The sequence below is a fragment of the Sinohyriopsis cumingii genome, chromosome 9 (genome assembly GCF_028554795.1).
Source record: "Sinohyriopsis cumingii isolate HCF-2022 chromosome 9, ASM2855479v2, whole genome shotgun sequence".
Taxonomy (NCBI): domain Eukaryota; kingdom Metazoa; phylum Mollusca; class Bivalvia; order Unionida; family Unionidae; genus Sinohyriopsis; species Sinohyriopsis cumingii.
Window position 1 is genome coordinate 27,457,642 of NC_142969.1, and position 16,982 is coordinate 27,474,623.

At 32.9% G+C, this 16,982-nt stretch overlaps 1 protein-coding gene across 3 annotated transcripts in view; it reads right to left on the bottom strand.

Annotated features, from left to right (window-relative positions):
- LOC149791448 (uncharacterized) overlaps positions 1–16,982 on the bottom strand; it is a 74,787-nt gene that overhangs the window by 26,973 nt on the left and 30,832 nt on the right. The window contains exons 2-3 of one of the 3 annotated variants that reach the window (XM_089969986.1): positions 15,212–15,352; positions 10,109–10,128 (exon numbers count right to left, since the gene is read on the bottom strand). In XM_089969986.1, coding sequence (XP_089826112.1) covers positions 10,109–10,128; positions 15,212–15,246 — 55 coding nt within the window. In that variant the 5' untranslated portion in view covers positions 15,247–15,352. Of the gene's footprint in view, positions 1–10,108; positions 10,129–15,211; positions 15,353–16,982 lie in introns of those variants that run through there. The other 2 variants (XM_089969985.1, XM_089969987.1) reach the window with 2 other exon arrangements.

Here is a 16,982-nt window from a genome sequence, read left to right on the forward strand (position 1 = left end):
TCATTAAATGTAAAACTAATTTGTTTTGTGCACAAAATATTTCAACACCATTCAAATCGACACAGAGCTTAACACATCTCATTAAATATATGTTAAAACAGGGTGGACTGTTTACATAAAAATTTTAAATGTTGCCATGACCTGTGGAAGAGTCATTTTGTTTATTAAATAGTGATCATCTTTCCTACTTGGTTCTATTTGGCCAAAATGTAGTTGTCTCCCTTTGATTTGTCTGCAGTATCAAAAATGAACTCTTCTTGAACTCGGGATGAACATGGCAGATTACATGTACATAGACCAGTCTTTTTCAGCATGTATTGAATGAATGGTGCTGCACTGTATGTCAGCATGAATTATGTTTAAATCATTCGTGCAAGAAATTAATTTGGTAATTTTAGCTGAAGTGAAAAGTCAATGAGAAACAAATGCAGATATTCAAGATGTTCAGCAGAGTGAACTATAGTAAGGAATATAAAAAGAGGAATGTACCTGGAAAATTGACTTTTGATTCAGATTCAAAATATCTCACAGATTAGGAGACGACCTAAATGACAGCTAACACAATGTCCAATCACCCGACTAAAAACAAAGAAACATTAAGCATACAGGTCTTGTGACATGACAAAAAAAGGGATCAAACAGGGCTTCAACAAGAAAAAAAAAGATACCATTACTTTGCACTTATCTTGGATATGTATATTTCTGAAACACAAGCTGCTTTAAAATGCCACATTTCATTCAATGAATTTTGAAATAAAAGATTTAATACTCGGCACTTAAAGATGACTTGCAGATACTGGATTTAGGAATGAATGATAACAATTACAATATTAAATATACTTAATTGCAGACATTTTGAACACTTAATAGAAATGTTAAACATTATGTAAGTGCCCTTGTAAAAAATGACAATTTTTGTTCTTTTTAATGTTTCCTGCAAATTATTTTATTATAGTACATGATTAAGACACTAGCCTTAATTACCCCTCTACCCCTTACATAAACTTTACTGGGTGTAATCATATTTCTATAATTCAAGAAATAAGTCAATTGGGGGGTGGGTGGGGGGTGGGAGGGGGCAAAAGTGGATGCAGGCCAATATCAAAGAGAAAGATGGTAGATATATTATTTGATACTTGTCAATCAGCATCACTACACAGAAATAAAGTTTTACAAATGATCTTTATCAGTGATCGAAAATGTACTGCTTCGCTTCTAATGTGGTACTTTATACCCACAAAGGAATCTGCAATATATAATGCCCCGATTTCTGTTTTTAAGTTTTTATAATGCAAAATGTTAAGATGTGTTATTACATTCATAAACAGGAAACATAAACATAAGTCCAAACAGGAAATGTCAAGACTTTTTGAAAATAAATACTCAGACATTGGTCCAGTAAAGCAAAATATAGGCAAACCCTTTCAAATGGTTGCAAGTATCAAGAAGTAAAAAGAAGATCCTATTTCAATACAATTTTCATTTACAGCACACTGCTTCCCCTCTTATAAGGCCACCAATCCTGCAGTAAAAAAAATGGTTTTGTAAAATATGGTGGTATTTCATACTGAGAACAAAGTAGTTAAATTACATTTTGTTCTCAGTCAAGGTGGCAGTCTTATAAAAGGGGTGGCCTTTCATCAGGGGGACCAGTGTCATGATACTGTTGAAGCCCCGTCAACCATTTAAATTATAAGAAAGATGTTTTCTGTGCAGAAAAAAATTGCTGTACTTTTTCACAGCATAAAGCCTTACCAAGAAATTTCAACTGATCTATATATTACAACACAAAAAATGTACTAGAAACATGGCTGCATGTTTTTTCTCTCTTTGTTATAAGTGTTAGTGAATATGCTGCATGTCAAGCAGTTTACACATCTGTCTACAATAACGTGAATTCACTATTTTTGTAGGGTCCACCAATTTTTAAGAATATTATTGTTGCTACAAAACAGAAAGTTAAAAACAAAATAAAACAAAAAGTAATCCACTGTAAAACAAAAATACCAGGAATCCATCTTTAATAATTTACATACTGACAAATTCATTTTTTTTTAAATTAATGAAAATTGATGCCCTTAAAAAATAAGTGAATTCACAATATTCTGAAACTTCACAAGGAGTTTTCATGAAGTGCATTTCACCAAGTCCAATAATGGTAAAAATGATAAGAGAGGTAACACAAAGGCTTAAGGACATGGGTCTCAATTTCATACTGAACATTTGTCATTTCCAAGAAGAACATCAGCTGAATCTTGTAGAAGCCTAATTTCCACCTTGATACTTGCCATATTTTGTGTCCTTGGAAAGAAATTGGCACTATGTTGTTAAAGAACCACTCTATTACAAACCTGCCAAGTCCCAACATTGCTTTTGCCTGCGTCAATATACAGGAGATGACAATTCCATAACCCAACTAGCCTACACACATTAAAAAAAAAAAAGTTCATTGTTGGGCAAGTAAAATTTCAGGTTAAGTTGCCCATTTGTTACAATCAATAGAGTACAATAATGACAAAATGGACATTTTTCACCGCATTATCCTTACTGAGCTAGAAGGTACAAATCTGAATTGTCACCCCTGATATAACATGTTCTAGAGTTATTAAACAAAAATGTTGACCACAAATAACTTCATATTAATCTCACCGCATGATACATAATTATTAACAACAACAAACTGTCCCCACAACAGGGTAACATTAAAAACAGGTTTATGGAAAAGGAAAGTGGATGCATGCCAAATGGTCTGTACTATGCAGTATCTTGCCTCTCTATGGCATTATCATCATACAACTTGCTGCTTATGCATGGAACACAAACTTGTAACATCTTTGGGAACAAATTTTAGACAAAACTGTAATACCTGTACGATTCAGACAGTGAAGATAGGTGGCTTTAAAAAAACCAACATGACACCATAACATCAACGCTGCTGCTGCCTTTGCATAAAAAAAGTATACCAGTGTCTTGAAATGTATGCAAAAATTACAACACTCTCTGCCTATAAGCCTCCATTATAACAAGCTTCCTTTTATAAGGCAAGGATTCTATTTTATTAAGCAGTTGCAACATTATATGTATCATGTACTTGATTATAAGGTGTTTTCAATACATGCCAGTATCTGTACAAATCCCTATGAGTAGCATCATAATAAACAAGTTCTGTATACTTAATCTACCTCTCTCTCTATATCTGGAAATCACAATAACACTACGCTATGACACCCTGAAACAGCTTAACATTTTTCTGTTTTCTTGTATAGTTAGAATTTTGAATACCTTATACACTCATTATTCCATTCCAACTGCAAACAATACAGACCCCAATTTATCACTGCATAATGCGCTGGCAGATCAGAATCTCTGTTGTTTGTTCTGATTACTCCTAACAAACTGCATAAACTCAGACCTGATGGAGCATTATGCTAAAGCAAATCTAGGTCTATGTGACTTGCAGTCGGACTGGACTTGCCAAGTATATGTGGTATATGGTAAGGAAACATTAGCATGGTGCAATGTATCCACCAAATGTGACCCAATGTACTGAAACAATTCTACTGGCAATGTGTAAACCTTTGAACAAAATTTAACCATAGCACATTTCCTCATATGAGAAATGAAACACTCTTTCTTCTTTGGATAATTATATTCAGCAGACAGCTTCATATTGCAACCTGTGGACAATATGATGATCTATGAAAATGAAAGGATTAACAAACACAAGCCGATTTCAAATTTGTCAAACTTAACTTCAGACAGAAAAAAGTGATGGAAACACGGTGACAAAATATATAAATAAAGTAAGAACCTATTAAATTAAACACACTTTCTCCTACAATGAGAAAAAAAAGAGGCAACACAAGGTTATTTAAGAAACATTAGCAGGGTACTGTGAAACCAAGGGTTATATGAAAGCAGTATATTAATGGTAGTGCAGCGATTAGATATTCAGAGGGCAGTTTACTCAAGCATTGAGACAATTTAAAAGTATATACCATTATGCCAATCAAATGTACACTGGGACCTGTTTATAGCAAACCAAAAGCAAATGGTGACATTTGTTTTTGGAAACAAATTTTATTATATTCATGTCAAAGAAAAAAATACATCGATTACAATACCAATGAGGTAGAAATTAATCACTTTTGTACATCTCAAAATTGACTTTGCTATAAACAAGTTTCACTGACCAGCATCAGTGGTTACTTCTGATTAAAATACAACTAAGATACGATTTATAACAATCAGGCTGTCAGTTATGTACATGATTTCCATTTTAATTATTTGCAGCGTTCACTTGAGTAGTGATATGTTAGGATTTAATCTCAGAATGAGTTATTTTAAGTGCATATAGGTAACTATATTTGCATGGGAAAATATGAACAAGTTCCTTTTTGGCAAAACTGCATGATGTTGGAAGTACAGTATTGCTTCCCCTACCCCCCACTCCCTAATGGAATTCATATTTTCCATTCAAATGTAGTAATGTATTATATACTCATTCTTTAATATCGAGGATGATTCTAACATGAACCCATTTAGTTGCTCTACAACATGCATGGAGAAAGAAAAAAAAGAGGTACATCTTGCACTAATATTTTACAATAGATACCTCAATCTGAGGCTCATGCATGTCACCAACAGTAAAACCATTTGGGGCATAATATTCCAATGTCATCACTGGCATGCTAGGGGATTATTTAAAATTGCAGCATATAAAAACAGGTATTTTATCAATTGAAACAGATGAATCTTTCCAAATAATTATTTATTAAATAATGAGAAGGAAACACTACTCAAAGCAAACTAGTATCATTTCTGTTAATTCCAGGGGAATACACTTCCATATGCAAAAAAGCCACAAACAAAAATACAACCAAATATTGACATGCACATTGCACCGTGAACTTGCTGTGTGTAGAGCACGTGTTCAGTATGATGCAATGCAATATGGAGAAATACTGCACAGTTCCAATTATGCTGAATTAATGGAGAAAAAAATTGAACACATAATCATCAATTTTATTTGATATGATTGATAGTAATCTTCATAAAAAATGTTTAAAACATAAAATCAACTAATTTATTTCCTCAGGCAAAATGACCCTTTCTTATATGAAATAAGAAATAGATAAATTTACGTTTCTGCAGTAAAAGACAGAAGGATATTTATCAATAAATTTATATATATTCCATCAAAATATACATAATATGCTATGTGCAATGAGACAATAAGATTATGATGACCTTTACCAAAATGATTCTACATACCAATTAAATGACACTCGACATAAAACTGAAAATAAATTTCATTCCAAAGAAACAAAATATTTTGAATACATCAGCTTGCACTGAAACTTTAAAAAAAAGAAACAAAGAATGAAGGAAATGTACTCCTTTCCCTTCTATCCAGCCATTACTTATAAAATATCACAGCAACAGGTAAATGTTCCTTGACGTACATAAAGCCACGACTTAATTTATTTCAAAGTTAGAAAGTATTGTAAATAAACAATTTTAGGAAGCATAAAATTTATAAAATTTTAACAAATTAATTTTTTTAAAGTTATTTTTTGCACTAAAATTGTATTCGTGCAAAAATTATTTGACAAGTATAAGCTGGCCAAACCTATGTGTCGAGCCCACCTTCAGATTTTGGTCAAGTGGTTCTGTACACATCAAGATATATCCATATACCAAATAACATGACCCTATGGACAAATGAACTTTATAAACTGACTACATAACTTCAAGATTGAGGTTAATCTAGTGTGTGGCCAGATATACAGACGTGCACATAACACCAAAGTGATCACTGTGAAAATCAATCCAATGTCATGGCAGGTGCAACAAAAAGATAATTCAGATGGTGTAAATGTTGATGACTGCCTGAATAGATGACATTCTGAAAGATTCTAACAAGGTTTATATATCAGTGTACAATATTTCACACGTCTTGTTTGTCCTTCATGTTACACACACAGACAGATCTATTAATGTTTAATTATAGAAATAATGTGATATTTTGTCAATGATATTATGTGAACATCCCTTACTTTTATAAGTGATTTATTTATCAGCCATTAATTCCGTGCATTGGAATAAAGCAGTCTTGATTTCATCGTCTTTTACAAAGTGTACCAACCCACAGGTCAATTCTTGAGTATGAATTTTGACAAGATATGTCCATCAACATGTGAAAGTGTAATCTGTATAGAAATAAATTTCCAGTCATATGACTATCAAACAACTGTATTTACAGTCCTTAAAAATACTCCATGTCTATTTGCTAAACATATGCTTCCACCGTTTATCAAAATCTCCATGTCAAAACAGATCCAAAATGTACCCAAAAATTGCAATAATTGCATGAAAATCTAATCAGGTTATCTTTATATGCTGAACAAAATACCATCAAATTTGACAAGTCTACCATAAACTGATTTGCTTAATAGTGCTAATAAGGTTTTCATTAAAAGAAGTCCAAGCACAAATAGTTTTATTGTGTGTAAAACATTGAAAAGCGACTGAAATGGCCTGAAAATCTCGTCAGGTCATCTACATATGGATCACATTTGCCATCAAACATTTTTATCCGTCTAGGTGGAGTGGCTTTTGCACAATCTTGTGAACAAACTTCTCTGGACAGACAGATGGACATATATACTGACAGACATGACCAAGTCAAGAGCCCCTGCTGAAATCAAAAGTGGCATATAAAATAAAACACAATTAACCATATTCAAGGTGATGAAAGTCTGGCTGCCCTCATAAACCATTAGATAAAAAAATCATAATGTATTTTATCAACCAGTTTAGTCTACTTGAATATTATATTATGGAACCTCTACAATGAACCAAAACACACTTAATGACCTGTTTATATCAATCTTTATCTGATACACACAATCTGGATAACTCAGACTGAATGGCCTGACTTTTGGGCAGAAATTTCATCTTAAAGTTCACTGTGCTTTCTTCTTTTTAAGTGAAGCAACAAATCAGGTGTGTTTGCATATCTTGTATGTAAACTGATTCGTTATTCAAAGGTATCTGAAATGGTGCGTGTTTAACTATTCTGAAAAACCTCTTTCATTGCTTGATATTCATTATCAGTAATTTGATTGATTATAAACATTCCCTCTGGGCTATATCCTCACTGCCCTTGGACACTGCAAGGACCAGTGTTTATGATTATTAATTACCTTTAGACTCGATGACTTCTCTGTTATTTTTCATTGTCAACTAAGCCACCATGTGAACCTGAATCTACTCAATTTGCTTAATGCTTTAGGTTATAACACAGCATCTGTACTGAAGTGGTATTAAACCACTGCTAGCACCCTAAGATCAGAAAATCTACCATTACAGAAAAGACACAAGAACCAAGGAATACCTGTTTACATATGGTAAATAACTGGCATGAAATGTGAAATACTCATCCCATAGCCATACCAGAGTTGAGACATTTACCTTAATGCCTCTACTGGTAAACATGCAGCAAATACTCAATAGTCTACAAGCACGTACAGCAAAGCTACTAGCCAGTTTACCTTGATGAGTAGTGTGGTAGTAGTAACAGTGGTGGCTGTTGTGCTAACAGTATCTCCTCACAAGAGATTCTCTCAACATTTCAGGACTTTAATTGTTGAAATCATCTGATTATCCTACTTACTTAATTTCAAACATTCGGAGTAATGTTTTGTTTTCTTCTTCTCAGCACTTGAAAAAAAATTCTCCTTTGAGCAATCACAAATTTCTTTTTCTCTTTAAGCATTTGAAACTTGAGGCGACTTGTCTACAAACTGCAAAATCTCAACCAGATTCTGGTTTTACTGAAAACCCGCAAAACAATTTTTAATAAATCTGACAGGTGGATAATATGTCTTAATTATCAGCATTCTTTTTGGTTATTCAATACTCATGTTTCATAAAATGTTTAAAATTTTGGAAAGGTAGTTTTGCGGCTGAAAAGCTGTTCATTAGTAAATATCTTAAAAGTTGTAATTAAAAATTCAACTTCAAAAAAAAATTTACAATTGTATTGCCAATGATAAGTTTGCTCTTCTGAGAAAGTCATCTTTGATTGAAGTCCTGAAACATTTCAGAAACAAAAATGAACACCATCAACTTCTAAATTCCCGAACAACACCAAATACATGATTAAAAAAACAGTTAGTGTCTATATATGATTTTGCTTCATCTCCGCAAATGTTAGATTGGAAGAGATTGGCTGCAATATTCAAATATATGGTCATGCACAGACTGAGAGTAGTGTAACATGGGTGGGGAAAAAAATGTGACATCTGTAAGAAATTCAAAAGATGCAGCTGAAACATAATGTACATTATGTCTAACATTATACAGCCACTGGGCAAAGAAAGAGACAGAGCGAAGAGTGTTGGGAAAATGATGAAATAAAGGTTAAACAAAACAATATATGAAGTAGTAAGACAATAATAGTAAAGTTATTTCTGTTATTGTATACTTGTTGAAATATTAATGCCATGTCATCCTGAATGAAACTATCACTACGTCACACCAATGAACATGCGGTAAAGATAAATAAACGAAGATGGCCAATCTCCATAATTTTCATAATCTTGGCTTTGAGTTAAAACTGGAAGAGCTTCGGAGCCGTTCACATACCAACTATAACTTTAAAAATTCCCATAAATGTTTTAAGTGTTTTTCTTGCAAAGTTATACAAAACTCAGGAATGAATTAAGGGGTATTATGTACAAGATGTTATGTAAATAATAAGATAATGTTAAAACAAAATGTGCTAGTTACAATAAGTTCATGTCTGAAAGATCTGTTCCTTGTGATAAAAAAATGTGAAGGTGACGGATGTCATCAATTATTTTGAAACTCTTAAAACTGAATTCTGAATACATCATGATCAAATTTAAAAAAAGGACAGTAATTTGTTTTTTGAAATTCTGCTTTATGAATTAATGCACTGGTTTTATCTGCAGTTTTACGGTATTGCCAAAATTATGGAATCAACAGGGGAAAGGCCACCATCCTGGTTAAATCACCAAAAAAGCAACAAGGAAGGTGGTACAGAATTGGAAACAGTGGCGGGGAAATAGGTCAATGATAACACTGGATTGGCTGAATAATGTCAAGTTAGCTGACTTGTGTGGAAAAAAAGCTGCACAATTTTTTTTTCTCCCCTAAAATTGATCCCACACCTCACCTTGTATGACCCAACAGCTCGACATCAAAGAATTTGAACAATTTTGTTCATTCAAAATCAGAGGGGTACTTTCTAACAAAACATTCATTTATACACTCATCAAAAGAACATAAGGTCTTGGTGCTAAGTCACACAATATAAATTTTAAGCAAATCCCAACAATGGAAGTCAAAAGTTTAGACATGCTTAGAGAACATGAAGTGACACTTTTGTACAAATAAGCTTGTTACATTGGTTCATTGTCTAGGCAAAACTACAGTGAGTATTAATATGTGGGATCTGACTTTGCATAGAATGAGGAACTGTATTGTGGAATTTTCATGTCTAAGATTTGAACAAACTGAAATATTGTTTTTGTATCGGAAGTTGCTTTATAATAGAAACATCTGTTGTTCACATTTAATATTACAGTACATTACTATTTTTCTCTCTTGCAACAAGGTTTTATTAAATGAGTTTGTACTATTAAAACAAAATGTAAGATGACTGTAACACTGTAAACCAAGAATGATTAAGAGAAAGATGTCAAGTCAGTTTAAAAGTCTCATTTGCACTCAGACAGAGATAATGACTGTGGCCTTTAAACAAAAGCTATTATTAAATCGTACAAACGCAATTTCTAAAAACAAATTGCTGCATATATTTCTGAAATCACATTCCATCAACACTTTCTAAAAGAAGCTGCCATTAATGTTTTGTGCAGTAATGCTCATCCTTTAAATAAATTTACTATTACAGTGAATGCGGGAAATTTATTCTAATAATAATTCAGTGATTTTCTTTCATAAAATGGAAATATTAATGGGTATGAAGAGAACAAAACTAAGGCAATGATAAATGTGATGATATTTGCAATGACTTATAAAAGAATATCTGATAACAATTGTCAAGCACTTGTCTTACCTGCGTCATTCCAACAAAACCTGATAAAATTAAGCAGTTGCAAAGGTTGAAATATTTCTTAGCTTTCAAATGGTTATTAAGCAACATGCTTGGATTTCTAACTTGAGCATTCTATAGATAAACTGAGGAAATTTCATTTGGTACAGAAGCAAGGAATGATTGAGTGGTTATTACTGATATGTAAGTGACTATCTATCCAGAAAGAGGAATAACCCCTTTTCAGAAATTCTCATTTTCATATATTCCCGATTCAAGGCTCATATTTAGTCATAAGCACATATTCCCAAAAATAAAAGAATAAGCATTTTATTACCAACCTAAACTGGGTTTAAGTCTTTCTATTGAGGAAGAATAGAATTTTCAGTAACATATTTTAAACACTCTACATATCTGAGATTTTTCAAAACAGAATAATGCTTAGGGCAAGTACAATGAACAGTCCCTTCTAATTTCATCCGTGCAAACAGATTTTACATCATTTCATAATAATTAATGCCTCATTCAGTCACAGAATAACTTTTATCAATTTAAACTATTCTGAAAATGCCAATTTACTTTTATTCATTAGACTTTCCACATGAATAGTTTCCATTTGATACACATTTGTTATATGAATAATTAGAAAGTTCAATGATGAGAGATTGGTATCACTGCATAACATTAAACAACATGAGTTTTGTTAGCCATTAAAACCATCTAAATGTTTCTAGATGATATATGATACTAAATATGAGACCCCTTTTGTCGAGCCTACCTTCTGTTTCACATGAAAGTAAAAACTGAGTTTGAACTAAGCCACTTGTACACCGGCGTTAATCTAGAGGGTGGATGAACGTACAGATGGACATATACATGGATAATCACTGTGACGAGTTTTTGCCAAGGCAGGCTCGACAAAAATGATGGAAATACAACGTGTGTTAGCATGATAGGGTGCAACAAAAACCAAAAGAAATAGCATTGATTTATATAGCTCTTAAACTTCCTGAATTATTTCTTTACATATACAATAAGAATTTCTACACAGGTATTAGTTTTTCTACTAGTGAATGGATTATTTCTTTATACATTTTATACATACAACATATAAGAATGTCTACACATGTACAAGTTTTTTCTATTATTAATTGAACAATATATATCTTAACATTACAAGCTTTATTTGTGGGCACTTACACCGCACAAATTTTGTCCAAAATTAATTCCAAAACTAGTTCAACTGAAATAATGAAAAGTCAGAAAACAATTAAAATTCAAATTACCTTATTCAAGCCAACAGACCTCAATGCTATTTTCTGTGCAATGAAACTATGAAGATTAGTTGTAAAAAGTCAGTTTCTCTGAATCTTTGTTATTATTTTTATATCATTCGTATCTTAATCCCTTTGTCTTGTCTCAATCAAAAATAGATCTTACACTAAAGATTTTAATCTGATGAGGCTATCTGTCATTACTTTATGCCTGAGGTTATGTACTGTTACTTGATCCCCAAGATTATGTCATTAGTTTATGCTCAAGGTTATCTATCATTACTTTATGCTCAAGGTCATCTATTACTACTTGATGCCCAAGGTTATCTATCATTAGTTGATGCCCAAGGTTATATACCATTAGTTGATGCCCAAGATTATTTATCTTTATCTGATGTTATTTATCAACACTTTATACCCGAGGTTATCTATCACTACTTGATGCATAAGGTTATCTATCATTAGCTGATGCCCAAGATTATTTATCTTTATCTGATGTCTAATATTATCTATCAACACTTTATACCCGAGGTTATATATCACTACCTGATGCCCAAGGTTATCTATCATTAGTTGATGCCCAAAGTTATCTATCATTAGTTGATGCCCAAGGTAATTTATCTTTATCTGATGTCTGAGGTTATCTATCAATACTTTATACCTGAGGTTATCTATCTTTACTTGATACCCAAGGTTATCTATCTTATTTGATGTCTGAGGTTATCTGTCATTATTTTATACCCAAGGTTATCTATCATTACTTGATGCCCAAGGTTATCTTTATTTGATGTCTGAGGTTATATCATTACTTTATTCCCGAGGGTATCTATCACTACTTGATGCCCAAGGTTATCTATCATTAGTTGATGCCCAAGGTTATTTATCTTTAGTTGATGTATGAGGTTATCTATCCACACTTTATGCCCGAGGTTATCTATCACTACTCGATGCCCAAGGTTATTTATCTTTATCTGATGTCTGAGGCTATCTATCAACACTTTATGCCCGAGGTTATCTATCTTTACTTGATACCCAAGATTATCTATCTTTATTTGATGTCTGAAGTTATTTGTCATTACTTTATGCCCAAGGTTATCTATCTTTACTTGATGCGCAAGGTTATCTATCTTTACTTGATGCCCAAGGTTATCTATCATTACTTGATGCCCAAGGTTATCTATCTTTATTTGATGCCCAAGGTTATCTATCATTACTTGATACCCTAAGAGACAACTCTTTAATTAGAATAATAATACATGCATTGGTCCAATAGATTGTTGTCAAAGATTTTCAAATCTCTGCTGCATTACAAGTCCAATGTACAAAAAAATCCACTTAACAGGATTGCATAAAAAAATTCTGTACAGAAATAGGAAGAATATTTTACAATGTTGTACTAAAAATACATTCAGCCAAATTAGTCACATAACACTGACTCAAAGAAATTAGACTTCTATCTTTATCTTGTGTCTATAATTCATACAATGAAACTTCCGTAATCCAGACCCTCTGAAACATCACTTATTCTACAGACAGGACAAATATGTCCAAACCAATCAGACTTTTCCAATGCTAACTAAACCATATGCCTGCCCTCTGAAATATCACTTCGTCTGCAAAGTGGCCAATTATTTCAGATCCACTCAGACTGTTCGTATACTAATCAAACCTTAAACCAGCCATCTCAAACAGACTCCACTGTAGACTGACGATGTTTATTTTAAAATCAATTAGACCATTCTCAAGCTATCCAAACCATAAACCACCCATCTGAAACTGATTCCACTGAAGACTGACGATGTTCATTTTAAAACCAATTAGACCATTCTCAAGCTAGCCAAACCATAAGCCAGTCCTCTGAAACCCATCATCTTAATATGCAGACTGGCCAAGTATTTCCTAAACCAGCCCTCTGACACCCCACCTCCTCTGCAGACTGACAATGTATTTCAGAACCAATTAAACTTCTGATCCTAACTAAACTCAAAACCAACCCCCTGAAACTCTGCTTCCTTTGCAGATATGTCTGGACAAATATTTCATAACCAATTAGACTGTTGTAATACTATGAAAACCATAAACCAGCCCTCTGAAACACAGTTTCCTCCACAGACTGGTAAACAATTTTAGAATCAATCAGTGTTCTAATACCAACCACACCACTTTGTGCAGGCTACCTCTTTAAAATATGCTGACTACCTCTATAAAATAGCCCAAATGTTTAGTCCAGACTTTCTGGTTTAAGGAAATTTCATTGCACATATTTAAAGCTATTGTCTAAATACTGTCATCGACCTCAAGTTAGAGAAACTGACCTTATGTGCAAAACGAATGATTTAATAATGGTTTAAAGGCTGAACTTGACCAAGTATACACAGGTACTGACAAAGACACTTTGAATTTCTCATCAAAAATATTTGAAATGTAAAGACTTACTCTTAAACTTTTGGACATGGCAACAAGATCAGATAAAATAGTACATTTTAAATTATTTAACATTTTGGTTTCTTGGCTAAATTGCTTTGCATACGCCTGCAAAACCACCATTTCTTAAAGTCTGCAATATTCCAAGGATGATTCTTCACTCAATTTTAGCGAGCTTTCTTTGTTTGCATATACTTGGCTTGCATCAAATATTTCCTGTGTATTTTGTTTGATTCTGTGAGTCTTATTTGTCAGAGTGTTAGTTAATTGTGTATTTCAACTTCACTTTTCTTTAGAAGGATAGATGTATCAAATGAAAAAAATCAAGAAAGCATATTTTTTGCTCTTCAAATGCATTTGATTTAAGACACATTTTTATGTTGAATGAATGAGTTGGTAAGCATGTACATAATTACAATAAGCTAAAATTGCTAATACTAACTAAAACCTTTTATTCCATTTCTTTCATTATATCTGAGAAAAAAGTAATGGACATAATTATCATATTATGGGTCTGAATGATACAACAGCTGCAAAACTGGAACTGAATAAAAGAATTAAAACTTTTAGTATACTTGGATTAGCAGACAATTAAGAAATAAAAGACTGCTTCTTTAAAGAAAAGTTTTGTTAAAGATTTTTTGGCCTTGCCAACATAGTAGGAAATCCTCTTTTATAAAAAAAGATATGGCCAGATATCAGTAGTGATTATCAGACCAAAGCAGAAGAGTGCCAACATAAAACATTACCAGAGGCTTAAATGTTGTATTTAAAAGTGCTATATGCTCTAGGTACACAAGTTCTTCCTCTTGTTCATCCTTTTTTTTCCCTATTCTATGTTTATTAGAAGTGCATCCCATCTCATCTCATAAGGACTGCCACGTCTTTGCATGTGCTTCCCATAGTCACTTCATCAAAATATATTTCCTAAATAACTAATCTTAATGTCCACTACTGACACTGATAAATATCATTTTGATTATTCTTTTACTTTTAAATTAATAAACTGAGAGATTAGAGCTAAATTAAAAGATACAACTGTAAATATACAGTGTTAACTGTTCTGAGGCAACATTTGGAAAGGAAGTGCTCCCTAAAAATACATCATACATTTTCCAACATCTTTCATAGTATCTGCAGGTACTAAATCTGGAATCCACTACATATTAGACTACAGTCATCAGCACAAGAACTGTGATGGTTTTATCATGACCACTCAATATGCAGAAAGTTGAAAGACCTAGAAAAGAATTCCCCTTAATTACTAATGAATAACAGAAATAGATTATGGTGGTGAAGTTGAACAATTTAGCATCCACCAGGTGACCCCACAAGAGATAACAAATTATGTATATCTTCTGCTTTTTCTCTTTTTCACAGATTTTGCCAAAATGCTTTGTGGCAACAGTTCAGAGGAAAATCTTAATACCTGCTGGTGATCAACCGATTGAAGATGAGAATCATATTGCTGCTGCTTAGCAAAAGTCATCCTACAAGTTCGACACTCCAGCTCATCTGGCTTCTTCTCCAGTGGGCTAGGCGTTACCGGAGGTTTCTTCTTCTGCTCGGGCTGGAAATTCATAAAATAACATTACTCGAAAGGTCACAAATACCAGGTTCAAATAAGTACAAATGGTACCTATTTTTAATAGCATCTCGAAGATATTGTGAACTGAATTATTCAGTGGGCTCCCTATCCTGAAGGGGTAAATGACTTGAAACTTGTACTCATCTCACATCAATTTTACTTGTCCTACACTGTACATAATACTGTATATGCAAAATATAATGAGCATCCTGAAATAAGTGACTTGCCATTCTTCAGCTACCAGTCAAAAATACAAGCAGACAAGTGGAATTTTCTAGCTATGTTTTACAGTTTCAAGAAATTAATTGCTGTACGAGTCAAAGCTGGTTCGTTTCTTGCTTTAATGAACCCCAATAAAAAGGGGCTGAAATTATTTTCCCCCTAACTCCCCATTATAGGTTTCTTCCAATAATACTTTGTTCATTACAACAAATAATTCATACAGAACCAAAAATATTTTGCTAGAGTGAAGGACTTAAGTATTATCAACATTAATTTGTCTGCACTTAAGTTGTAACTGCCCCTGATATTTGTATTAACATTTATAAATTTCAAGACAATAAAACAAAATATAATACATTTGGAAATGATGACATAATCCTTTACAAAAGTAACTAAAAAAGACTAATATGTTGCACAGATTAACAGACATAACAAAATCAGATCTCTTGAGCATTCATTTTTATCAAGTGCTTTCACACATCGGAGACCCCAATAATCTGAAATTATACCAAGTACTTGCATTCGCATCTATGATAGTATATAGTGGTCTTTCAAATTAATGCTGAAAAGAGCCCTGCATATAAACAGAATATTAGTCAGACAAGGTGTAAAATTAGGTCATACAATATTTAACAGTTCAAAGCTTTAGCTCAGAATTAACTTGTGATGGAACTGCTTCACCCTTTTCTGATGAAAGCAATAATCAAGTTCATGATTTGCAAAAGCTAGTCAAAGTCACTGAACTTGCCACCCAGCTATTAGTGTCATGTTCTTCCAATGTACTCTTACAGTAACAACATGTAGGTCTGGGGGTCTTAAAGCCACCGACTTTTCTCATTCTAAATATCAGCATAGGTAAAATGATCAATTGATCAACATAATTTCCCACTCAGTAGGACTGGCAAGCCTTTGAATCTGCCATCCAGTTATTGCATGCGCATAGAGGACTCCTGTGTAAGTGATTTTCAGTGTCCCTGATAAAAAATTTGCATCCAAATATGCGTAATTAATCATTTCCAAGACCTCTGTTGGGCTACTGAAATTATGAATAGTACTAGTAAGACATGAAATTTAACAACCTCAGGTAGCCAACTACCATTAAATTTGAGTCCTGAACTTGCATCTCCTCAACAAGTTTCATGTTTCTAGATCTAGCAATATGTGTACATGGTGGAAAAATCTTTTAAGATTTCCAAACTGCATTTTTTACTTTTTTGTTAGGAATAATTTCAAATCCATGTAAAAAAATAAATCTGAAAATTAAAATTCAGGTTTACTCGCCTGTCAAATAACTTGACAAATTAGTCAATGTTCATCAGTAGCTGGAGACAAGAAAAGGAAGTTAAAGTGACATAAACCCTTTGATCCGACTGACCATTTATTCACACAG